Genomic DNA, 25,361 nt, shown 5'->3' on the forward strand with positions numbered 1-25,361 from the left:
TTGAAACACAAGGTTCTGCAGTGCAAGATCGGTGTTTTGTGATTGTGTAGGACAGCTTTCCTCGCAGACAGTAGATGCTGGCTATACGACATAGCTAACATATGTTTCTAACCCATGTAAAAAAAAAGCTGTTTACATGGAAATGCATATGGCTACTGGAGATCGGCTGTTATAATTAGAGGAAGTTATCACCTAGTAAAGCCATCCATTAGACTAACATCGGCCGAACCCACCGATATTGGCGGTTTTGGATAACAGTCTTATGTCTGACAGATGATTGTTGGGGAGATAAGTACCTAATCGCTGAGGCATAACTATAAGAGGTGTCGGTGTTGCAATCGCACCTGTGTCCTGGAGCCGAAAGGTCACTTTGGCCTATAAGAAAAGACTATTACTTGCAATAATTGGGGAACTCTTGGAGATTTTGAATTTGGGCCCACGAGCTTCAAGATACATCACTGCTCGGGTATGTCCAATTTTGGACTGCTGAGCCTTTTGCTCTCTAAGGGTATGTGCACACGTTGCGGATTTACCACTGCAGATTTACAGCAGTTATCCATCAGGTTTACAGTACCATGTAAACCTATGGAAAACCAAATCTGCAGTGCCCATGGTGCAGAAAAATCCACACACGAATCCGCAACGTGTGCACATAGCCTTACAGCAAGAAGCAGAGTGAGCGCTCCTATGAAAGAGACCACAGAGATAGCTGCCGGACAGCCATCTAATCTATACAAGGGGGAGCTGTGCACATGACAGGATTTCTTGTCCAAATGCTGCATTTTAAAAATGGACACATGCAATGTAACTGCGCTATTCACAGATTCAATTTGCATGTGTCCGTATAGTTACATTTGACACATGTCCTATTCTGGTGTATTTCTGCGGATCAGAATACGCCACTAAAATCTATGGAGCACTATTCAAAAACAAAAGACAGCAGTTTTTCACAAATCTGGTTTCTGCAAACGCAAAAATGGACATGTTTGTTTAAATAAAGACCACAAACTGTGGGCCTATATCTAGCTATCTCCACGCTTTAGGTTTATCCTAGTTGTAGACTGTTATAAGTGGTGATCTAAAGCTTACTCATGGCTTCCAAGGACTACTACAGCGAAAGGCTCACGGAGACCTTTGCGGTGGGCATCAGATTGTCTGCCATTGAAAACGTGGGTCCTCGTATATAGATTGCTATAAACAGCCTATACTGTGATGATTAAATGTACCGCAGTAGGAAAACTGTTCCATTTACAAACTTATATAACATATGGAATTGCTCATAATGTCACATAAGGTGTAAAGTAACTTTGTCAGGTATTACAAAGAGCTGTGTCTCACACTGTAAGGCAGTAGGTGGAGAGGCTGTTCTTTTAGGAAACCATATGGTGATCCCTCCAGCTGCACAGGCCTTTATCTGGATATAATTCAGCAAGATAATAGGCTACCTTGGGGATTTTTTATTGTTGTACTGATTCATAGTTACAAATGAAAAGGCAATTGAGCAATACTTTCCTTTTGATATGGACTTTGGCCACTGGTGAGGCCCATGTGTCACCATGCCCCTCCAGTTACAGCCAAGGTGGAAACAGCATGATATGCCCTGTATGACAAAGTATGACCTCACATATTGCCAACTATGCTGTGTAACTGCAATAAGATCTGAGATTCTCTGAGCATCGTCTTCGTAAAGGGAACAGAAAAAAAACATTTATTGTGCATGCAAATAGCACACAGGCGGCTGTCATTGTCAGTCCTTGTAATGCTGTGTGACATCGCTCGGCCAGCCGGTGCCCAAGATTGAATCTCTCTGCCTGATTTGCGTACAGGGCAGTGCAGTGCACATGTGGGCAGAGGAAAAACATACTTTGATTTTTGCATATGGCGCTACAGGTATCCAGGCCATGAGATCATTTGTAGTATTTTCAGAATTTGGATACTGTTTGATAATACACATGCAGAATTATATGAAGATATTAATGCCAGTGCTTTTTCTGCTATTTAACACCATGTTATCAAAGATGCACCACTGCAATAAAAACCCTGCGAAAAATATCAGGAAAATCTCATGTACTTATTTGGTGCAATCCATCCTATGTCTGGTCAGCACATAAGGCCAGGAAACCTCAGGCAATAGCTGATGTGGCTACTGGTTATTGTATGCTAATAGGGCATCCTTTCCATCTCCATTTTGCCGCTATCTATCAGGATTTATAAGCACTACACTTTCAGCACTACAATATAAACGTACACCACATAGTATACCTTTTTGTAATGGCTGGTGTGCAGTTGCATACATCCAATATACGATGAGTGGGACGGTTTTATGCGATCCCACCCAACATAATTGTACAATGGTATGTCAATCTAACACATGGGAATCTGATGGTGGTCCCATGGTTTTCGCCCCATAATTCAAATGTCACGGGTGTTACTGACCGTTGACAACATGACAGTTGTCATGACAGCTGAATACTGTGCTGTGCTAACCCGAACACCACAATAGCTTCTAATTTTAGCCTGTAAACTTCTTCTATTGGCATGCAGCGCGTTCTCAGCCTGTACTCACTTTTACCGTAACCTTTACATTTATAGATGTAACTCGGTCACACTGAAATATAGAATCCTTATTTCAACATTTGCATGGCATACAGTAAATATCCTCATACCTTTCCGATGACCATCACCACCGCCCCACGCCCCCCCCTCTGTCTAGACTCGGATCAGGGCACTTACCGTTCTGAATACGAAATAACCATCTTCCATATCCATCCGGGTGAAGCCAATGCCAACACGCAGCTGTCACTCACTTCTCTCCTCAGTGTTAGTGACCTCTCTTCCCCCCGGTTTCCACTTTTGTGCCCCTTGAGCCTGGCTCCTGTGCACGTTGCTTGTTGCACTCCTCACTAATATCAGTGTAAACTTTCTCTTTTCAGTTTTCTCTTCTCTCCAGATTGTTTTTCAGCCACCCTTCAGTTACCTCTGTCACCCCTCATGTCCACTTTCTCACTCCCCCCAGTTGCACAATATTTCTTCTCTACTGAAATAAGGCACAATGCGAGTATTATTCCCCTAAAATAACTGGTAAGGCACTTTCTACACCTCTCACTTATCTATTGTCTACTGTTTCTTCTCTCTTTAAATTTCTTTTCTCTCTCTTTCTCGTTCTTTCCTTCTTTCGGCCTAGCTGGTAAACAAATCCTCTCCCCCTCCTATCTCCTCCCCTGCTGGGTGTTACAGACTTGGGCCTGCGTTTAACCCTCAGATGCCCGCCCCCCTCCCTGGGAAATATGTCTGATCACTTCCTGCTGCTCCTGGGTAATGCAGACCATGTGACAGAAGTAAAGAAGGGGCATGCTGGAACTAGTGACTGCTTCTCACTGGTGTTACAAGTTCAATCAATCTCTGCCTGTGATCAGTAATGGCTTTGTAGATCTTTTCCTGCAGAACTAGATTAGCTGTGTAACAATGTAGTCATAAAATAAATCCTACCATGGAAAGAAGCAACTTCAACAACTATATATATATATATATATATATATATATATATATATATATATATATACATATATATATACACATACATACACATCTACATACAAATATACTCACTCATACATCTATATAGATGTGTATTCTATAATTAATGTGTTTAATTAAAACGTCACATTAAGTGACTATAAGGCATTTATTAACCAACGGACCAGTTTAGTTTTTGATAGTTGCATAAATTAGTTTCCTTACACATAGGCACATTTTTCTCCCAGTAATGAGCACCGTTGTCGATTGGCGCAAGTATATATGTGTACTGTGTATACATACGGTATATGTTTTTTACCAGAAGCCTCTGTAAAGAGTAGCTCACATAAACTGCTATTTTATACAGCACAGAGTTTGGACGCAGTGTTAAAAAGTAGTACGTTAGGAAAATTTCCCATCATAAACCTCAGACGACGGGCTCTGAAGTATGCCATGGTATAGCCATATGGTGGCATACGCCACAGTGGATGTTTTTGTGTAATGGTCTGATACAGTGTCGGACATATCATTGGTGCAACCAGTGCACCCACACAGGGGCCCAGTAGGTAAGGGGGCCCGCTTCGTCCTCCATAGCAGGTGGAATTGTGCATTATGATGAGCTCTCGGGCTGCCCAGGGCCCATATATTGTTCTTACACAGGGGCCCTCTTCTGTCTGTGTCCGTCAGTGATCCAATGTGAAGGAAAGCATAGTCTGCTGCGTACAGTACCAAAAAGGGATAATGACAGAGGGTGAATGTATTCTTATAGATAAGTTTTACACATACATGCTGGCGAATGAGCATGCATAGAGGTTCAATGATCTACTGATGTATACTGGCGTTTCGGTTGATTTGATTAGATTTATCAACTACAAAAGTAATAATGACAGCCGTATTTGTATCTGTCCAATCCTTTACCTCTCAGAGGCAAGCAGTGTCAGAGGCTTTTGACAGCTGCTTATCCTTTTCCTACAGAAATAAAATGTGCATCCAGATGAGCCAACCATATGTGAGGAGTGATTGCTGAGGAATGAGTGATCCTTAGTAGAATAATCACAGATATTGATACTGATAATGTTAATGAATCTCACCAATATATTATAATATTTATGTGCTTATAATTTTTTCGAATTTAAAAAAAAAATTCAACGAACCCATGCTATTTCAGTATATATATATATATATATATATATATATATATATATATATATATATACATACTACTATAAATTTCCTGTTAATTTATGAGTGCATCTGGTCATAGAGCCCCAAATGATCAAGTCCATAGGCTGTGACCAGGATCCTTAGTGACACCTATGTGAACTGGAGAACACGTACCGTAGTCCCTTCGGCAGCTTTTTCACTTTCAGCCTTCGATGTCTCATCCTGTACAGAAGCTGAATCAGGAAATTAGGGGTCAGGTAGGGATAAACAGCTATCAGACAAGGGTTAGGGTTACTGGTCCTACACATGCAGAAGTGAGAGGTTAACTGTTTCTACTGGTAAGTGTCTTTGGATCATTATACGGGGAAAATTGCATGCATGATTTAGTAAGACAAATTAGATGTCTAATTCACAGTTACATTGGGCCAACAAACTGAATGTTAAGGAGCGTAGGAGAGTAAATCAATAAAGGTCTTCTCCAGGATGCCATGAATAAGGTTTATTGAATGGAGCATTAGGGGGATTGTGCACAAACACTGCTGATGGTCTAAAAAAAAAAAGTGTCTGTGCTACTGTAAGGATCAATTAGGTTCATGCTTTCCCATTTTGTGTTTAGGTCCCAGCATCTCCAGATGCAGGGAATGTCTGTATGCAAGTAAGCCTACTAACAAAATGGGGTGTAGAATAATAATATAGATGGCACTGGATTTTTTCACTTATCTGGTGATCAGGGTCTGATGACTGGGGACTCCGCCAATCAGAATTGGCATCCCACATTTGAATAAAGTATTGGTTAAGCACATCTGATGCGCAAATTAAAGTCTACAGCAATGACAGAGCTAGTTGAGCATTGCAATTGTCTATTTCTGTCTATCTTATAGACTTTGAATGGAGCAGCAGCATGCATGGTGTAGTAATACATTTTATTGAGAGATAAAGCTTCCCAGATAGGGTAGATGTAAACCAATATTTTTTGCCAAAAAATAGCGCACATCTTGATAGAGGGACTTTTTGACTTTTAGCTACATCCTGTTCTGAGATGCTTTTTAAAATGGTTGACCTATACATAACAGATGTGTAATACACATCATGCATTTTTAAGCACAATTTGCATTAGAATTTTGATCACTTACTATCTCTCAATATGTACCATAATACTGCTGTTCAGTATATATACTGCTGCCCTTCAATAAACCTTGTTTATATTGTTTCACAGAACAGCTTTTTGGAGCTTGCGGAGGGACCACTGTCTTTCTTTTAATCACTAGTGAAGTTCTTGAAGACACAAGGTAATTGGGGAACACTTGGAATCAGTAATTAAATGTAATATGAAAATCACTAAATTTACAAAAGTAACTGTCTCCAAAAATTTGGAAACATGAATAGATAGTAACATTAATTTCTCCTCTAATTTGGGATATCCTATATGTAGACAAAGCACAGAAGGTCCTCACCTTGGGATGAGTCTGCATTTTCCTCTGCTGGATCAGGATTTGATGTCATCTCTATGTCCATTGGGGCTTTACCTGAAAAAAAAAATATAATAAAAAATTATATATTTTATTTAAAGGAGCATGGAGTATGCACCCATATTATGTTTATATTATGGCTATAATACAGGTGCATCTCACAAAATTAGAATATCATCAAAAAGTTAATTTATTTCAGTTCTTCAATACAAAAAGTGAAACTGATATATTAGATAATGAGTCATTATGAACAGAATGATCTATTTCAAGTGTTTATTTCTGTTAATGTTGATGATTATGGCTTACAAGATGGTGGCCCGATTCTAACGCATCGGGTATTCTAGAATATGCATGTCCACATAGTATATTGCACAGCCCACGTAGTATATTGCCCAGCCACGTAGTATATTGCCCAGTTCCGTAGTATATTGCCCAGTGACGTAGTATATTGCCCAGCCACGTAGTATATTGCACAGCCCACGTAGTATATTGCACAGCCCACGTAGTATATTGCCCAGTGACGTAGTATATTGCCCAATCACGTAGTATATTGCCCAGTTACGTAGTATATTGCCCAGTTACATAGTATACAGCACAGAGCCACCTAGTATATTGCACAGCGACGTAGTATACAACAGAGCCACGTAGTATATTGCACAGCAACGTAGTATAAAGCACAGAGCCACATAGTATATTGCCCAGCCACGTAGCATATTGCCCAGCGACGTAGTATACAGCACAGAGTCATGTAGTATATTGCCCAGTGACGTAGTGTACATCACAGAGCCACGTAGTATATTGCCCAGCCACATAGTATATTGGCCAGTCACGTAGTATATTGCCCAGCCACGTAGTATACAGCACAGAGCTACGTAGCATATTGCCCAGCCACGTATGTCACAGGTTAAAAAATAAAAAATAAACATATACTCACCTTCCGAGGGGCCCCTTGTAGTTCTGTCGCCTGTGTTTGGTTCAGGCGGCAGCATCAGTCCGAGGGTGTGATGACGTCGCGGTCACATGACCGTGATGTCACGGCAGGTTCTTATCGCGCAGGCGCGCAGGGCCAGTGATGACGTCGCGGTCACATGACAGTGACGTCATGGCAGGTCCTTGTCGCACACCAACCTTAGCACTGGAACCTGCCGCTTGCATGGACCGAAGCGTCGGAAAGGTGGCGGAAGGTAAGTATATGATGATTTGTTATTTTTTTTAATTATTTTTAACATTAGATGTTTTTACTATTGAGGCTGCATAGGCAGCCTCAATAGTAAAAACTTGGTCACACAGGGTTAATAGCTGCGGTAACGGAGTGAGTTACCCGCGGCATAGCGCGGTCCGTTACCGCTGGCATTAACCCTGTGTGAGCCGTGACTGCGGGGAGTATGGAGCGGGCGCTGGGCACTGACTGCAGAGGAGTAGGGAGGGACTAATCGGACTGTGCCCGTCGCTGATTGGTCGCGGCAGCCATGACAGGCAGTTGGCGAGACCAATCAGCGAATTAATATCTGTGACGGAAGTTGCCGACAGAAAGACGGAAGTACCCCTTAGACAATTATATATATAGATAGCCAGTGAAAACCCAAAAGTCATTATCTCAGTAAATTTCAATACTTTATAACACCAGCTTGAAAAAAATTATTTTAAAATCCGAAATATTGGCCTACTGAAAGGTATGTTCAGTAAATGCACTCAATACTTGGTCTGGGCTCCTTTGACATCAATTACTGCTTCAATGCGGAATGTCATGGAGGCGATCAGTCTGTGGCACTGCTGAGGTGTTATGGAAGCCCAGGCTGCTTTGATAGCAGCCTTCAACTCGCTTGCACTGTTGGGTCTGGTGTCTCTCATCTTCCTCTTGACAATACCTCATAGATTCTCTATGGGCTTAAGGTCAGGCAAGTTTGCTGGCCAATCAAGCACAGTGATACTGTTTTTTTCAAACCAGGTATTGGTACTTTTGGCAGTGTGGACAGGTGCCAAGTTTTGCTGGAGAATGAATTTCCATCTCCAAAAAGCTTATAGGCATAGGGAAGCATGAAGTGCTCTAAAATTTCCTGGTAGACGGCTGCGCTGACTTTGGTCTTAATAAAACACAGTGGACCTACACCAGCACATAACATGGCTCCCCAAACCATCACTTATTGTGGAAACTTCACATTAGACCTCAAGTAAATTGGATTGTGTGCCTCTCCACTCTTCGTCCAGACTCTGGGATCTTGATTTCCAAGGTCTAGTGTGAAGTATCCACAATCAATAATGGTTTGCCATGCCGCATTGATGCAGTAATTGATGCAAAAGGAGCCCCGATCAAGTATTAAAGGTGCGGCGCCCCCACTGCCGCAGGGCCGAGGGGTACCCGGTACCGGGCCTCTGGGGTTGTCACGGCGGCTAGGCCCCGGTCCGTGACCCTGCCGTGGGGCGCACAGTAGATGAAGTGGATAGATGTGGATGGTGAATAGTGATGCAGTTGTGGGGGTGCGGTGCAGTAAATAACGAGGACACCAGGTTGCAGTCTCTTTACCTCTTTACTGAAGATCTCTGAGTCCTCAGTCCGGAATACGGTTCACCAGGCTGCGCAAGTCCGGCCGGTCCAATGGCACCTCCAGAGTTCTCCTCACAGGTGGAAATCGGTGCCTTCCTACTAGCGCTATGTGTTGTGGTCCTTCCCTGCTGTGCTTACGGAAAGTCCCCCACAACTGTTGTGTCTGTTTCTTAAGTTCCCTCACAACTCGATTAGATGATGTTCTGCTAATCCTCCGTCCCTCCCTGGTGTTCTGGTTGGGACGGCACCCGTTTGACGGGTAGGCTCGGAGCTCTTCCGGGACCCTAGAGTCGCCCCTCTCCACAAGTTGCCCCCCAAGACTGCATAGGTGATTTAGGTTAGACAGCCCGCCTTAAACTGACTGTCCTGCCGCTGTTTGGAGTATTGCTTGAAGCTGAATGTTATGATACTCCCTCGGCGTTCCGGCCACCGGTAGTGCGCCTCAGTATGATGTTGCTTCGGTCTTACAGCACGACTCCTACTGGTATTTCTCCTTTTGCGTGATCTCGTTTCTCACTCAGCACAATCTATCTCTCTTCTAATCCTTTCTTGGGCACCGCCGCTATGCTGAGCAGGCACGGTCCCGTTACGTTCTTTCTTGTTGCCAAGCCTCTGCCAGGATCCCACCCCTGGCAGAGACCCTACTGTATCTTCCCCCACAACACCCTCTGCCACAAGGTGTTGCCTGGTTCCAACCCAGTCAGCTTTCTGATCTAACTTCCTGCCTGACCCCCAGTTTACCCACTATGGTGGGGAGTGGCCTAATGAATAGCACCCTTAGCTCCCCCCGGAGGCCCAGCTGTGAAATGTATTGGTGTCTGTGATACCTGATCAGATGAACCCCTTCAGTGCCATCAGACGCACCATAGCTCCCCATAGTGGCGGAGCCACAGTACTGCAACGACCAGGACTCTGGGGCGCTGCACTCCCCCCTGGTTAAACACAGTACTTCGGGACTGGGAAGAAAACAACAATACAAGTTAGCAAAAAGACATACAGTTTTGTTGAGTGCAATAACAATAAGTATACTTGAACAGGCTTCCCTTTATGGGAGGTAAGGACACTTGAACGTTACAAACATGGTTAAATTTCATAGCAACATGCTATAAATAACTCTTCTTACCCAACCGGGTATTCTACTAAGTGCAAAATTGTTGAACAATAATTTAACATTGCCTTTAAGGACATACACTCTGAATCCACTAAAGACCTTCCTATAATCACATTATAAGGTAATTTAACTTTTTCATTCTCTTTCTTTAGATCTGCAGGACCGCCTGTCCTATCGGCACCAGACCTTCTGCCTCTCCTTTCAGTTACAGGACCGCCCCGTTCAGCCAGGGCCTACTGCCTTTTCAACTACTATACACAGTATAGAACATAACATTACTTTCAGTTTAAGAGCACTGAGCCATCTCTACATGACTCCTATGAGGACTCAGGGTTTACCTTCTATCCTAACTATCTATCAACATTATCAAAACATTTTCTATTGAACATTAAGCCTTCTCATTATCTTTCTAGCATGCATGCTGGACACCACGTCTATCCCTACGGGCCCACTGCATCCTCCTTCTATCTTTCACTTTTTCTTCTTAGAGAACATCATCAGTATTTCTTCACAATTTAACTAGTCAAATACATATAACTTTCTCATGTAAACATTATCATCGCGTTCTTTGGTCAAGACATTACTGCTTCCAGTCTTAAAGCAATATCACGGTTTAAGCGTAACAAATGAACATCCCCTTTAAGAGGGGACCAAGTCTCTATGAGGTAGCACACCTTTTCAAGCTACCAGTCCATACTCAGCAAAGGTTCCAGTGTGGTATCTTCACAAAGAGTCCTTCTTTAAGTAAAACCAGTAGGGAGCGCCTTTAATAAGGTGCAAACTATTTACAAGAAGTTCGGATCATGCACTGTTCATGATTTCAGCAGTTCTTTTTCAACTAGAAACTTGTGTAAAAACTTTTGGAAAAACAAACAAAACAATAGGGATCCCGGGTCAACAAGAGGATCCCCTTAAGAGTTAACCCTGGACGGGTTTAGCAGCACAACAGTAAACTATTTACATTGCTCAGTGTATCGAGGTTTACTCTTCCAAGTCTGGGGGTGGCTTCCGTGAGCACCGCCCTCCTCCTGCCACCACATAAAGGGCGTCTGCACCCCGGATTGGGGTCTGGGTACTCACGGTTCTCCTTGGGGTGATGGTCCGTAAACATTTAGCACACAAGGAGATTGGGGGGGTGGCCGCTGGCCTCGGTGAATCGTCGGAGGATGGTACGGTCACTTCTGGCTTGTATTTGCGCACATGCAGGGCATACTGTTGTGGATTCTGTTTGCGGGCTCCCTCTGGTGGTTACTGCTGGTACTGGGTGACTTTGGTGGGTTGCGGCCTTTGGTTTCCATCTGTCCATCAGAGGCTGGGTGTTTCCTATTTTACCTGGCCTTTCTGTCATTTCCCTTGCCGGCTATCAATGTGTTCAGATGTGCTCTGTTTGGTTCCTGCCTACCTGCTCCCAGATCTTTCAGGATAAGCTAAGTGCTGATTTTCAGTTGTTTGGTTTTTTGTCCAGCTTGCTTAGAATGTCTCTTTGTTAGCTGGTTGCTCTAGTGGACTGAGGTTCTCCCCATGTGCCATGAGTTGGCACATGGGTTCTTGTAATCTCAGGATGGTTTTTTTGATTAGGGTTTTTTGCTGACCGCTCAGTCCCCTTTTGTGTCATTCTGCTTTCTAGTTTTCAGCGGGCCTCTATTTGCTAAAGCTATATACATCATCTCTATGTGTGTGCCTTCCTCTCATTTCACCGTCAATACATGTGGGGGGCAACTATATCTTTGGGGTTAATTCCTCTGGAGGCAAGTGAGGTCTTTGTTTCCTCTGCAGTACTAGTTAGCTCTTAGGCTGGTGCGTGGCGTCTAGAACCAACGTAGGCACGCTCCCTGGCTATCTCTAGTTGCGTTTGTCAGGCGTAGGGCAGCGGTCAGCCCAGGTACCATCACCCTAGAGCTCGTCCGATATTTATTATACTTTGCTAATCCTGTGCTATCCCTAGCCATTGGGGATTCATGACAGTATAGCCGGCCCACAAAGTGTTAATTGTTTGGGCTGAAGCAGGAGAAATAGAAGTGTTCAAGGGAAATTTTTTTTTTTTTTTCCTTCAGAGTTTTGCTGCCTAGCCCTTAATTGCTGTCTAGCTGCTTCTCACCTCCTCTTAACCCTTGAATGGCTCTGATCTTAGCTGTTTATCATGGATGTCCAGAGTTTGGCTTCCAGCCTGAGTAATCTCGCGGCAAAGGTTCAAAACATACAGGATTTCGTTGTTCACACTCCCATGTCTGAACCTAGAATTCCTATTCCAGAGTGTTTTTCTGGAGATAGATCTACCTTCCTGAATTTCAGGAACAATTGTAAATTGTTTCTCTCTTTGAAATCTCGCTCCTCTGGAGATCCTGCTCAACAGGTCAAGATTGTTATATCGTTCCTACGGGGCGACCCTCAGAATTGGGCATTTGCATTGGCACCAGGGGATCCTGCATTGCTCAGTGTGGATGCGTTTTTTCTGGCATTGGGATTGCTCTATGAGGAACCTAACCTAGAGATTCAGGCTGAAAAAGCTTTATTAGCCCTCTCTCAGGGGCATGATGAAGCGGAAATATATTGTCAGAAATTTCGGAAATGGTCGGTGCTTACTCAGTGGAATGAGTGCGCCCTGGCTGCAAACTTCAGAAATGGTCTTTCTGAGGCCATTAAGGATATTATGGTGGGGTTCCCTGCGCCTACAGGTCTGAATGAGTCTATGGCTATGGCCATTCAGATTGATCGGCGTTTACGGGAGCGCAAACCCGTGCACCAGTTGGCGGTGTCTTCTGAACAGGCACCTGAGACTATGCAATGTGATAGAATTCAGTCCAGAAGTGAACGGCAAAATTATAGGCGGAAAAATGGTTTGTGTTTTTATTGTGGTGATTCAGCTCATGTTATATCAGCATGCTCTAAACGCACAAAAAGGGTTGATAAATCTTTTGCCATTGATACTCGGCAGTCTAAGTTCATTTTGTCTGTGACTCTGATTTTTTCACTGTCTTCCATTTCCGTCGATGCCTATGTGGATTCAGGCGCTGCCCTGAGTCTTATGGATTGGTCATTTGCTAAACGCTGCGGTTTTAGTCTAGAGCCTCTGGAAGTTCCTATTCCTCTGAAAGGAATTGATTCTACACCATTGGCTATGAATAAACCGCAGTATTGGACACAAGTGACCATGCGCATGACTCCCGTTCATCAGGAGGTGATTCGCTTCCTTGTACTGTATAATTTACATGATGTACTAGTGCTTGGTCTGCCATGGTTACAAACTCATAATCCTGTCCTGGACTGGAAAACAATGTCTGTGCTAAGCTGGGGATGTCAGGGGGTTCATGATGATGCACCTCCGATTTCTATCGCTTCATCTACTCCTTCGGAGATCCCTGCATTTTTGTCAGATTATAGGGATGTTTTTGAGGAGCCTAAGCTCAATTCGCTCCCTCCTCATAGAGAGTGTGACTGTGCTATAGAATTGATTCCTGGCAGTAAGTTCCCTAAGGGTCGTTTATTTAATCTGTCACTGCCAGAGCATACTGCTATGCGGAATTATATTAAGGAGTCCTTGGAAAAGGGACATATTCGTCCATCTTCATCCCCTCTGGGAGCAGGTTTTTTTTTCGTGGCAAAAAAAGATGGTTCCCTGAGGCCTTGTATAGATTATCGCCTTCTGAATAAGATTACAGTCAAATACCAGTATCCATTGCCATTATTTACTGATTTGTTTGCTCGCATTAAGGGGGCTAAGTGGTTCACTAAAATAGATCTTCGTGGTGCATATAATCTGGTGCGGATAAAACAGGGTGATGAGTGGAAAACCGCATTTAATACGCCTGAGGGCCATTTTGAGTATTTGGTAATGCCTTTTGGACTCTCCAATGCTCCGTCAGTCTTTCAGTCCTTTATGCACAATATTTTCCGTGAATATCTGGATAAGTTTATGATTGTGTATTTGGATGATATTTTGGTGTTTTCTGATGACTGGGAGTCTCATGTTCTACAGGTCAGGAAGGTGTTTCAGGTTTTGCGGGCCAATTCTCTGTTTGTGAAGGGCTCAAAGTGTCTCTTCGGAGTCCAGAAGATTTCTTTTTTGGGGTACATTTTTTCTCCTTCTACTATTGAGATGGATCCCGTTAAGGTTCAGGCTATTTGTGACTGGACACAACCTACATCTGTTAAGAGCCTTCAGAAGTTCTTGGGGTTTGCTAATTTTTATCGTCGGTTCATTGCTAATTTTTCCAGTATTGTTAAACCTTTGACTGATTTGACTAAAAAGGGTGCTGATGTTGCTGATTGGTCTCCTGCGGCCGTGGAGGCCTTTCGGGAACTTAAGCGCCGGTTTTCTTCTGCTCCTGTGTTGTGTCAACCAGATGTTTCACTTCCTTTCCAGGTGGAGGTTGATGCTTCCGAGATTGGAGCGGGGGTGGTTTTGTCACAGAGAAGTTCTAATGGCTCGGTGATGAAGCCATGTGCTTTCTTCTCTAGAAAATTCTCGCCCGCCGAGCGCAATTATGATGTGGGTAATCTGGAGCTTTTGGCCATGAAGTGGGCATTTGAGGAGTGGCGTCATTGGCTTGAGGGTGCTAAACATCGCGTGGTGGTCTTGACTGATCACAAGAATCTCATTTACCTTGAGTCTGCCAGGCGTTTGAATCCTAGACAGGCTCGTTGGTCGTTATTTTTTTCTCGTTTCAATTTCGTGGTTTCATACCTGCCAGGTTCAAAGAATGTGAAGGCAGATGCTCTTTCCAGGAGTTTTGTGCCTGACTCTCCTGGAGACACTGGGCCTGCTGGTATCCTTAGGGATGGGGTAATATTGTCCGCCGTATCCCCAGACTTGCGACGCGCATTGCAGGAGTTTCAGGTGGATAAACCGGATCGATGTCCACCAGAAAGACTGTTTGTTCCGGATGATTGGACCAGTAGAGTCATCTCCGAGGTCCATTCTTCTGTGTTGGCTGGTCATCCTGGAATATTTGGTACAAGAGACTTGGTGGCCAGGTCTTTTTGGTGGCCTTCCTTGTCTAGGGATGTGCGTACCTTTGTGCAGTCTTGTGAAGTGTGTGCTCGAGCTAAGCCTTGCTGTTCACGGGCTAGTGGGTTGTTGTTATCCTTGCCCATCCCGAAGAGGCCTTGGACGCACATTTCCATGGATTTTATTTCTGATCTCACGGTTTCACAGAAAATGTCCGTTATCTGGGTTGTGTGTGACCGCTTTTCTAAGATGGTTCATTTGGTGCCCTTGCCTAAGTTGCCCTCCTCTTCTGAGTTGGTTCCTTTGTTTTTTCAGAACGTGGTTCGTTTGCATGGGATTCCGGAGAATATCGTTTCTGACAGGGGATCCCAGTTTGTGTCTAGATTTTGGCGGACGTTTTGTGCCAAGATGGGCATTGATTTGTCTTTCTCGTCTGCATTCCATCCTCAGACGAATGGCCAGACGGAGCGAACTAATCAGACCTTGGAAACTTATTTGAGGTGTTTTGTTTCTGCTGATCAGGATGACTGGGTTGCTTTTTTGCCACTGGCCGAATTTGCTCTTAATAATCGGGCTAGTTCGGCCACGTTGGTCTCTCCTTTTTTTTGTAATTCGGGGTTTCATCCTCGTTTTTCCTCTGGTCAGGTGGAGTCTTCGGATTGTCCTGGAGTGGACGTGGTGGTGGACAGGCTACATCACATTTGGAATCAGGTGGTGGACAATTTGAAGTTATCTCAGGAGAAGACTCAGCAGTTTGCTAATCGCCGTCGCCGCGTGGGCCCCCGACTTTTTGTTGGGGACTTGGTGTGGTTGTCTTCTCGTTTTGTCCCTATGAAGGTCTCTTCTCCTAAGTTCAAGCCTCGGTTCATCGGTCCTTATAGGATCTCGGAGATTCTTAACCCTGTATCTTTCCGTTTGGATCTCCCAGCATCGTTCGCTATTCATAATGTGTTCCATCGGTCGTTGTTGCGGAGGTATGAGGTGCCTGTTGTTCCTTCGGTCGAGCCTCCTGCTCCGGTGCTGGTGGAGGGAGAATTGGAGTATGTTGTTGAAAAGATCTTGGATTCTCGTGTTTCCAGACGCAAACTCCAGTATTTGGTTAAGTGGAAGGGTTATGGTCAGGAGGACAATTCCTGGGTGGTCGCCTCCGATGTTCATGCGACTGATTTGGTCCGCGCCTTCCATAGAGCTCACCCTGATCGCCCTGGGGGTTCTCGTGAGGGTTCGGTGACCCCTCCTCAAGGGGGGGGTACTGTTGTGGATTCTGTTTGCGGGCTCCCTCTGGTAGTTACTGCTGGTACTGGGTGACTTTGGTGGGTTGCGGCCTTTGGTTTCCATCTGTCCATCAGAGGCTGGGTGTTTCCTATTTTACCTGGCCTTTCTGTCATTTCCCTTGCCGGCTATCAATGTGTTCAGATGTGCTCTGTTTGGTTCCTGCCTACCTGCTTCCAGATCTTTCAGGATAAGCTAAGTGCTGATTTTCAGTTGTTTGTTTTTTTGTCCAGCTTGCTTAGAATGTCTCTTTGTTAGCTGGTTGCTCTAGTGGACTGAGGTTCTCCCCATGTGCCATGAGTTGGCACATGGGTTCTTGTAATCTCAGGATGGTTTTTTTGATTAGGGTTTTTTGCTGACCGCTCAGTCCCCTTTTGTGTCATTCTGCTTTCTAGTTTTCAGCGGGCCTCTATTTGCTAAAGCTATATACATCATCTCTATGTGTGTGCCTTCCTCTCATTTCACCGTCAATACATGTGGGGGGCAACTATATCTTTGGGGTTAATTCCTCTGAAGGCAAGTGAGGTCTTTGTTTCCTCTGCAGTACTAGTTAGCTCTTAGGCTGGTGCGTGGCGTCTAGAACCAACGTAGGCACGCTCCCTGGCTATCTCTAGTTGCGTTTGTCAGGCGTAGGGCAGCGGTCAGCCCAGGTACCATCACCCTAGAGCTCGTCCGATATTTATTATACTTTGCTAATCCTGTGCTATCCCTAGCCATTGGGGATTCATGACAGCATACCACCCCTTATCTCCCCAGTGGCGAGTGTACCGAACTCGGTCTCCTGGGTAGAGATCCCGGCCTGGGTGTCCCTCCATGAAGTGCGCCTCTACATCCCGCCGGTTGACAAATACTTCCAAAGCAAGACCGGGCTCTTTAATGAAGCCCCAACCTCCCTGCAGCCGGAAGGTGCTGATCATGCCGTGGCGCTGCGGGCCCCAGTTCTCCTCAGCAGCCTGCCTGACCTGGGCTTTAATTTGGAAGTCTTTCTCCCGCTCTGCCTGACGCCGGAGTTCCTTCTTGCGGGCCCACTCCTCTTCTTGCTGGCGCAGCTGCTGGCGGTATTCCCTCTGGCGAATGACCTCGATACTCTCCCCTTCCTCCTGGGCATTCCCCGGAAACCCCATCAGGTTGGTGGTGGCCGCGCGGGTCCACTTGAAGGTGACCCATTCTCCCTGGAGCTGCGGGGACTGCTTGATGGGTCGAAGGGGCCTATCGGCCGTCTGCAGGGTTTCCCAGGGCCTCTCACACTCGATGCGGCTACACACCCGTCCGGGTGGTCGTGGTGGGGGCGAGTCTACATCCACCAGCAGGGGCTCTTCAATCGCCACGCCCGGGTCGGCGCCGTTACCTGCTTCCGCCGCACCTCCGGTGCCGGTCTCCTCTGTAGTTGGCTGTGGGATCGATGCCTGGTGCAGGTGCGGCTCCTCCCCAGGGACGGTTGTTCGCTGACAGAGACTCCAGAACTGCCGGCACAGCTCCTCCACCTCTGCCCCGAGGATCTCCTGATTAGTGCAGCCTGGTACGAACTCCGTCGGCTCCCATTGGCGGAGCCTAGTACGGGTCTTCTCTCCCTCTCCGGGGTGACTTCCGCGCTCCATGCTGCCAATCGGATTCTGCCTCGTGGCATCCAAAGGCTCTGGCTCCTCCCCGTCCGGAGGACGGCCTTTCTCCCCTCCACCATCCCACACTAGGAGGCGGGCCCTTCTCCTTGATGGGCAGATTTTCTGAACATAGTAGTATCTATGAGGGGCGGGCTCCATCTTCGCGCCGCTCTTCCAAGCTACGCCCACGATGACACGCCCCATGTTCCCTGCGCGCCACATATTATTATAATGGCGACGGTTTTGGCGGGGAATGTCATAGCACAGTCTTTGCAACATAATACAGTCCTAGCACAACAAATCTCAGTTCCAAGGCACACATGACCTGACTCTTCAGGCTTAAGTAGATCCTGTTCGTGACGCCAAGTTGCGGCGCCCCCACTGCCGCAGGGCCGAGGGGTACCCGGTACCGGGCCTCTGGGGTTGTCACGGCGGCTAGGCCCCGGTCCGTGACCCTGCCGTGGGGCGCACAGTAGATGAAGTGGATAGATGTGGATGGTGAATAGTGATGCAGTTGTGGGGGTGCGGTGCAGTAAATAACGAGGACACCAGGTTGCAGTCTCTTTACTTCTTTACTGAAGATCTCTGAGTCCTCAGTCCGGAATACGGTTCACCAGGCTGCGCAAGTCCGGCCGGTCCAATGGCACCTCCAGAGTTCTCCTCACAGGTGGAAATCGGTGCCTTCCTACTAGCGCTATGTGTTGTGGTCCTTCCCTGCTGTGCTTACGGAAAGTCCCCCACAACTGTTGTGTCTGTTTCTTAAGTTCCCTCACAACTCGATTAGATGATGTTCTGCTAATCCTCCGTCCCTCCCTGGTGTTCTGGTTGGGACGGCACCCGTTTGACGGGTAGGCTCGGAGCTCTTCCGGGACCCTAGAGTCGCCCCTCTCCACAAGTTGCCCCCCAAGACTGCATAGGTGATTTAGGTTAGACAGCCCGCCTTAAACTGACTGTCCTGCTGCTGTTTGGAGTATTGCTTGAAGCTGAATGTTATGATACTCCCTCGGCGTTCCGGCCACCGGTAGTGCGCCTCAGTAGGATGTTGCTTCGGTCTTACAGCACGACTCCTACTGGTATTTCTCCTTTTACGTGATCTCGTTTCTCACTCAGCACAATCTATCTCTCTTCTAATCCTTTCTTGGGCACCGCCGCTATGCTGAGCAGGCACGGTCCCGTTACGTTCTTTCTTGTTGCCAAGCCTCTGCCAGGATCCCACCCCTGGCAGAGACCCTACTGTATCTTCCCCCAGAACACCCTCTGCCCAGCTGTGAAATGTATTGGTGTCTGTGATACCTGATCAGATGAACCCCTTCAGTGCCATCAGACGCACCATAGCTCCCCATAGTGGCGGAGCCACAGTACTGCAACGACCAGGACTCTGGGGCGCTGCAAAGGGAATCTGTCACCCCATTTTAGGCCTATAAGCTAAGGCCACCGCCATCAGGGGCTTATCTACAGCATTCTATAATGCTGTAGATAAGCCCCCGATGTAACCTGAAAGAGAAGAAGAAGAAGTTATATTATACTCACCCAGGGGCGGTCCCGGGGCGGTCTGGTCCAATGGGCGTCGCGGTCCGGTCCGGGGCCTCCTATCTTCATACGATGACGTCCTCTTCTTGTCTTCATGCTGCGGCTCCGGCACAGGCGTACTTTGTCTGCCCTGTTGAGGGCAGAGCAAAGTACTGCAGTGCGCAGGCACCGGGCCTCTCTGATCTTTCCCGACACCTGCGCACTGCAGTACTTTGCTCTGCCCTCAACAGGGCAGATAAAGTACACCTGCACAGGAGCCGTGACAGGAAGCAAAGAAGAGGACGTCATCGTATGAAGATGGGAGGTGCCGGACCCGGACCGCGACTCCCATTGGACTGGACCGCACCAGAGGGCTTAGCTACAGCACTATAGAATGCTGTAGATAAGCCCCTGATGGCGGTGGCCTTAGCTTATAGGCCTAAAATGGGGTGACAGATTCCCTTTAAGTGCATTTACTGAACATACATTTCAGTAGGCCAACATTTCGGATTTTAAAATCATTTTTTCAAGCTGGTGTTATAAAGTATTCTAATTTACTGAGATAATGATTTTTGGATTTTCATTGGCTGTAAGCCATAATCATGAACATTAACAGAAAAAAAAATGAAATAGATCACTTTGTTTGTAGTGACTCTATCTAATATATAAAGCTGAATGTGTGTGTGTGTGTATGTATGTATGTATGTATGTATGTCCGGGATTGGCATCTGAACCGTCGCAGCTACAGCCACAAAATTTTGCACAGTCACACGTCTGGACCCCGAGAGCGTCATAGGCTATGTTGTGAGGTGAAATTTTAACCCCGCGCTTTCCAATTCACCAAACAATTTTGCCCCTATCTACATAATGGGGAAAAAGTGAAAGGAAAAGTGTTGGAGGCGTCGCAGCTACAGGCACAAAATTTTGCACAGTCACACGTCTGGACCCTGAGAGCGTCAAAGCTATATTGTGAGGTGAAATTTTAACCCCGCGCTTTCCAAGTCACCAAACAATTTTGCCCCTATCTACATAATGGGGAAAAAATGAAAGGAAAAGTGTTGGAGGCAAATTAACAGCTGCCAGATGTGAACAAGGGGGACTTAAAGAATGACAGCGATGGCACCAAAGAGTATATACTGTACAGTTGCTAAGGTGGGGCCCCAACATGGGATAATCACACCACCACGGGGATATGAACACACACACAAAATGCGCCACACACTACCACGTGCTCGAACACATATACCACCCTCAGTGCACATTTCACCACACATACACCAACCTCGCCACATAAAAGTAGAAACACAAAAGTCGCCGCTCAAAACTCGCCACGCGCAAAACTCTCCACATGCAAAACTCGCCACACGTGCAAAACTCGCCACACGCAAAACTTGCACACGCAGAAAAATTGCCACACGCAGAAAAATTGCCACATGCACAAAAGTTGCAACACATGCAAAAGTTGCCTCACACAAAACTTGCACATACTCAAAAGGCACCACACATAAAACTCGCCACGCGCAAAACTCGCCATGCGCAAAACTTGCTGCACACAACTTGCTACACTAACCTGTCACATGCAACTCGACACACAAAAAGTTGCTACACGCATGTCGCCACACAAAACTCATCTCACAAAAGTCCCTACATGCATGTCGCCACACGCAACTCAACACACACAACTTGACACACGAAACTCGCCCTAAAACACACACAAGTCTGGTATCCTTCAAAAATAAAAATCTGATTAATAAGCAGACAAACTACAAGAGCAACAAATGTACCATATAGGAATCCGGCAGCTGTCAGTCACATGACCAGTCTATTATGTGTATGTGTGAGCTAATATATACTGCCAGGGGGTGGGCTTACTGTTGGCTGGGGATTTATCAGGCTGCCATTTTAGCTTACAAATACTGAGGTAAAAATACTGACCAAATAACGTGTGAACGAGGGCTAATACAGGAGGAGATGGCATACAGCTATATACTATATACAGGAGATGACACACAGGTATATACTATTTACAGGGGAGATGACACACAGGTATATACTATATACAGGAGGAGATGACACACAGATATATACTATATACAGGAGAGATGACACACAGGTATATACTATATAGAGGAGGAGATGACATACAGGTACATACTACATACAGGAGGAGATGACATACAGGTATATACTATATACAGGAGGAGATGACACACAGGTATATACTATATACAGGAGCAGATTACCTACAGGTATATAGTATATACAGGAGGAGATGACACAGGTATATGCTATGTATAGGAGGAGATGACATACAGGTATATACTATATACAGGAGATGACACACAGATATATACTATATATAGGTGAGATGACACACAGGTATATACTATATACAGGAGATTACATACAGGTATATCTAATATATAAAGCTGAATGTGTGTATGTATGTATGTGTGTATGTCCGGGATTGGCATCTGTACCGTCGCAGCTACAGCCACAAAATTTTGCACAGTCACACGTCTGGACCCCGAGAGCGTCATAGGCTATGTTGTGAGGTGAAATTTTAACCCCGCGCGTTCCAATTCACCAAACAATTTTGCTCCTATCTACATAATGGGGAAAAAGTGAAGGGAAAAGTGTTGGAGGAAAATTGACAGCTGCCAGATGTGAACAATGAGGACTTAAAGAATGAGAGCGATGGCGACAAAGAGTATATACCGTACAGTTGCTAAGGTGGGGCCCCGACATGGGATACTCACCACACACGGGGATATGAACACAAACACAAAATGCGCCACACACTACCACGTGCTTGAACACATATACCACCCTCAGCACACATTTCACCACACACACACACCAACCTCGCCACATAAAAGTCGAAACACAAAAGTCACCACTCAAAACTCGCTACATGCAAAACTCGCCATATGCAAAACTAGGCTCACGCAAAACTCGCCACACGTGCAAAACTCACCTCATGGAAAACTCACCTCATGCAAAACTTGCACACACAGAAAAATTGCCACATGTACAAAAGTTGCACCACATGCAAAAGTTGCCTCACACAAAACTTGCACATACTCAAAATGCACCACACATAAAACTCGCCACGCGCAAAACTCGCCATGCACAAATCTTGCTGCACACAACTTGCTACACTAACCTGTCACATGCAACTCAACACACAAAATGTTGCTACACGCATGTCGCCACACAAAACTCATCTCACAAAAGTCGCTACATGCATGTCGCCACACGCAACTCAACACACACAACTTGACACATAAAACTCGCCCTAAAACACACACAAGTCTGGTATTGTCCTTCAAAAATAAAAATCTGATTAATAAGCAAACTACAAGAGCAACAAATGTACCATATAGGAAATACGGCAGCTGTCAGTCACATGACCTGTCTATTATGTGTATGTGTGAGCTAATATATACTGCCAGGGGGGAGGGCTTCCTGTTGGCTGGGGATTTATCAGGCTGCCAATAGCAACCAATCACAGCTCAGCTTCTATTTTGCTACAGTTAATTAACCTGAGCTCTGATTGGTTAATATAGGCAACAAAGACATTCTCAGTATAACAAAGCTAATATATGTTGTGAAATGCTTCTATTTGCTTAGTTTTTGCCTTTTAATAATTACATTTCTATCTATTTGTTTTGTGGTTTTTGTGTGCAGAATAAATTTTTGTTAACACATTCTATTTTGCTAACAGCAGTCATTAACCCGGGCGAAGCCGGGTAGTACAGCTAGTATAATATATGAGTTTCACTTTTTGTATTGAAGAACTGAAATAAATTAACTTTTTGATGATATTCTAATTTTGTATGTATATACTGAATGTATGGGCGGACACAAATAGTAGAGGGCTCCTGTGCAAGAACAGTATATCGGCCTTTTACAGAAGTTACTTTTGGCTTTGGAGGTGGTAGTGGGTCCCCTTAGCTCCTGGGCACCTCTACAGCTCTATGGGTTACACCCTTAGTATGTCCACACACTACACGTAAAGGTAATCTCAGTGGCGAGGATGCCATGTTATAGTTAAAGATTAACATATTGAGCTGGTCTTATCACAGGAGGGTAAAAAACAAAAGGGAGATAAACTGTGACCGGTAAGTTCAATAAATCGATCTGACTTAAAGAAAATAGTTTTTTTTTTATCAAGAGTGAAAAAATGCCTGAGACCTTGGATGCTGCCTTAAACCGATGCAGGAGAGAATACAGCAGCAGAGAGAAATGAGAGGACAGCCACAGTGTCACCAGATAAACGATTATACTGAAAATTGACAGTTGTGGGGAATTTATTGCTGTTTCAGCTAATTAAAGTGTTAAAGTTCTTTAACACCATTCAACCGCCGCCAAAATCATAAAATATTGATCCAGAGATGGGCCTGGAGCCAGGAGAAAAGGAGGGGGCGACAAGGGGGCAGAGAAACCCTGTGCGAGAGAGACACAACCACAAAAGAGTATAATACAAGGCAGAAAGAAGAATATAAGACACAAATGAAAAGTATTAGTGCACCAATTTAAGGGACAAATTCATTTTTTAGAATAACTCTTTTCATTTACTACCATTTTTGTATCATCTACAAAGTGGCTTTAATAAAAACTACAATCTGTGTCATTGACATTTCACAGATCTTTATAGGTTTCATATACCATTTGTATAGCTGCTTAGCTCTCATCCCATACTCTGGGCTCTTCATGTAGCACAGACTCGGTTTTTGGCTTATGTTTGGAAGCTAGAAATCTCAGGGCGTCTTCATCCAGAATGCCCACGCCAAGATCCATGTGTATTATGCCTCTCATTAGTTTTAATGGAAATCGCTTTGTAATTTATTTAATACTTATTTTTTTATTGGATAAACAATAAGTGAAATGTTTCTTACTGGACACTGCTTCCATGGTGGGTGGCCATAAATAGATTAAACCCACTGAATGGGGCAAATCCGAGCATATCAAATTGCAAATATTCAGAAGAAATTTGGGATTAAATTTGAGAATTTTACAGTGGTTTGCTTTTCAAATGCACAACAAATTTTCAGGTTGACCTTAATTTCCACTTATTAACAATGTATTCTAGTCTACATAACTCTTCATCTATCCACTTGAGGTCAACAAAAATGTCCTAACAAGTTGTCTTTAAAGAAGACCCCAAAGTATTTGCTGTTTTTTATATTTCACAGTTGAATGATCCCAATCAATATGAAGTGTGACTGATGTGTACACACGTGGTCAAAATTGTTGGTACCCCTTGTTTAATGACAAAAAAAAAACACAATGGTCACAGAAATAACTTGAATCTGACAAAAGTAATAATAAAAAATCTATGACAATGAACAAATGAAAGCCAGACATTGCTTTTTAGCCATGCGTCCACAGAATTAAAAAATAAAAATAAAACTCATGAAAAAGGTTTGGACAGAAATGATGGTACCCCTGAAAATAATGTGACAAAAGGGACATGCTAAATCAAGGTGTGTCAACTAATTAGCATCACAGGTGTGTACAATCTTGGAATCAGTGAGTGAGCCTGTATATAGGGATACAGATACTCACTGTGCTGTTTGGTGACATGGTGTGTATCACACTCAATATGGACCAGAGAAAGCAAAGGAAATTATAAAACCATCTCCAAGCAGCTTGATGTTCCTGTGACCACAGTTGCACATATTATTCAGAAATTTAAGATACATGGGACTATAGCCAACCTCCCTGGACATGGCCGCAGGAGGAAAATTGATGACAAATCAAAGAGACAGATAATATGAATGGTGACAAAAAGAGCCCAGAAAAACTGCTAAACAGATTAAAGGTGCACGTCAAGCTCAAGGAACATCAGTATCAGATTGTACCATCCATTGTTGTCTGAGCCAAAGTGGACAACGGGACAACGGGAGACAACCAAGGAGGACACCATTGTGATTGCCTCAAAAGGTTGTGCAACAACATATTGTCACGCTCACGCCCCGACTGGTGGGCGTGATCTCGGGGGGTTTGTGGCCCTACTGTGCCACAAACCAGACTACCCTGGAAGGGATGTGACTATGACAGCTGCCTAGGTTTTCACTGGAGCCTCTGATGGTGAGGTCAGGCTTGTACAGCAGGCAGCTGCCAGGTGCTACTCCAGGGTGGTGTCTGGCTGTGGCTGCTGATCCCACTTGGAGAACAGGAACACTAGGACAGGTGCGGGCATCAGGCAGGACTGGCAGAA

At 45.0% G+C, this 25,361-nt stretch overlaps 1 protein-coding gene and 1 long non-coding RNA gene across 2 annotated transcripts in view; one reads left to right on the forward strand and one right to left on the reverse strand.

Moving 5' to 3' along the window:
• The window catches only part of LOC143817851 (uncharacterized), an 86,267-nt gene that overhangs the window by 43,651 nt on the left and 17,255 nt on the right, over window positions 1–25,361 (forward strand). The window contains exon 3 of the long non-coding RNA XR_013224188.1: window positions 5,897–5,969. This is a non-coding gene — a long non-coding RNA (uncharacterized LOC143817851). The remainder of the gene's footprint in view (window positions 1–5,896; window positions 5,970–25,361) is intronic.
• Window positions 1–25,361, reverse strand: part of ZFHX2 (zinc finger homeobox 2) — a 123,691-nt gene that overhangs the window by 42,807 nt on the left and 55,523 nt on the right. Inside the window, exons 5-6 of the mRNA XM_077299291.1 lie at window positions 6,135–6,206; window positions 4,855–4,913 (exon numbers count right to left, since the gene is read on the reverse strand). Of these exons, the coding sequence (XP_077155406.1) occupies window positions 4,855–4,913; window positions 6,135–6,206 (131 nt within the window). The remainder of the gene's footprint in view (window positions 1–4,854; window positions 4,914–6,134; window positions 6,207–25,361) is intronic.

The sequence above is a fragment of the Ranitomeya variabilis genome, chromosome 1, assembly GCF_051348905.1.
Source record: "Ranitomeya variabilis isolate aRanVar5 chromosome 1, aRanVar5.hap1, whole genome shotgun sequence".
NCBI lineage: Eukaryota > Metazoa > Chordata > Amphibia > Anura > Dendrobatidae > Ranitomeya > Ranitomeya variabilis.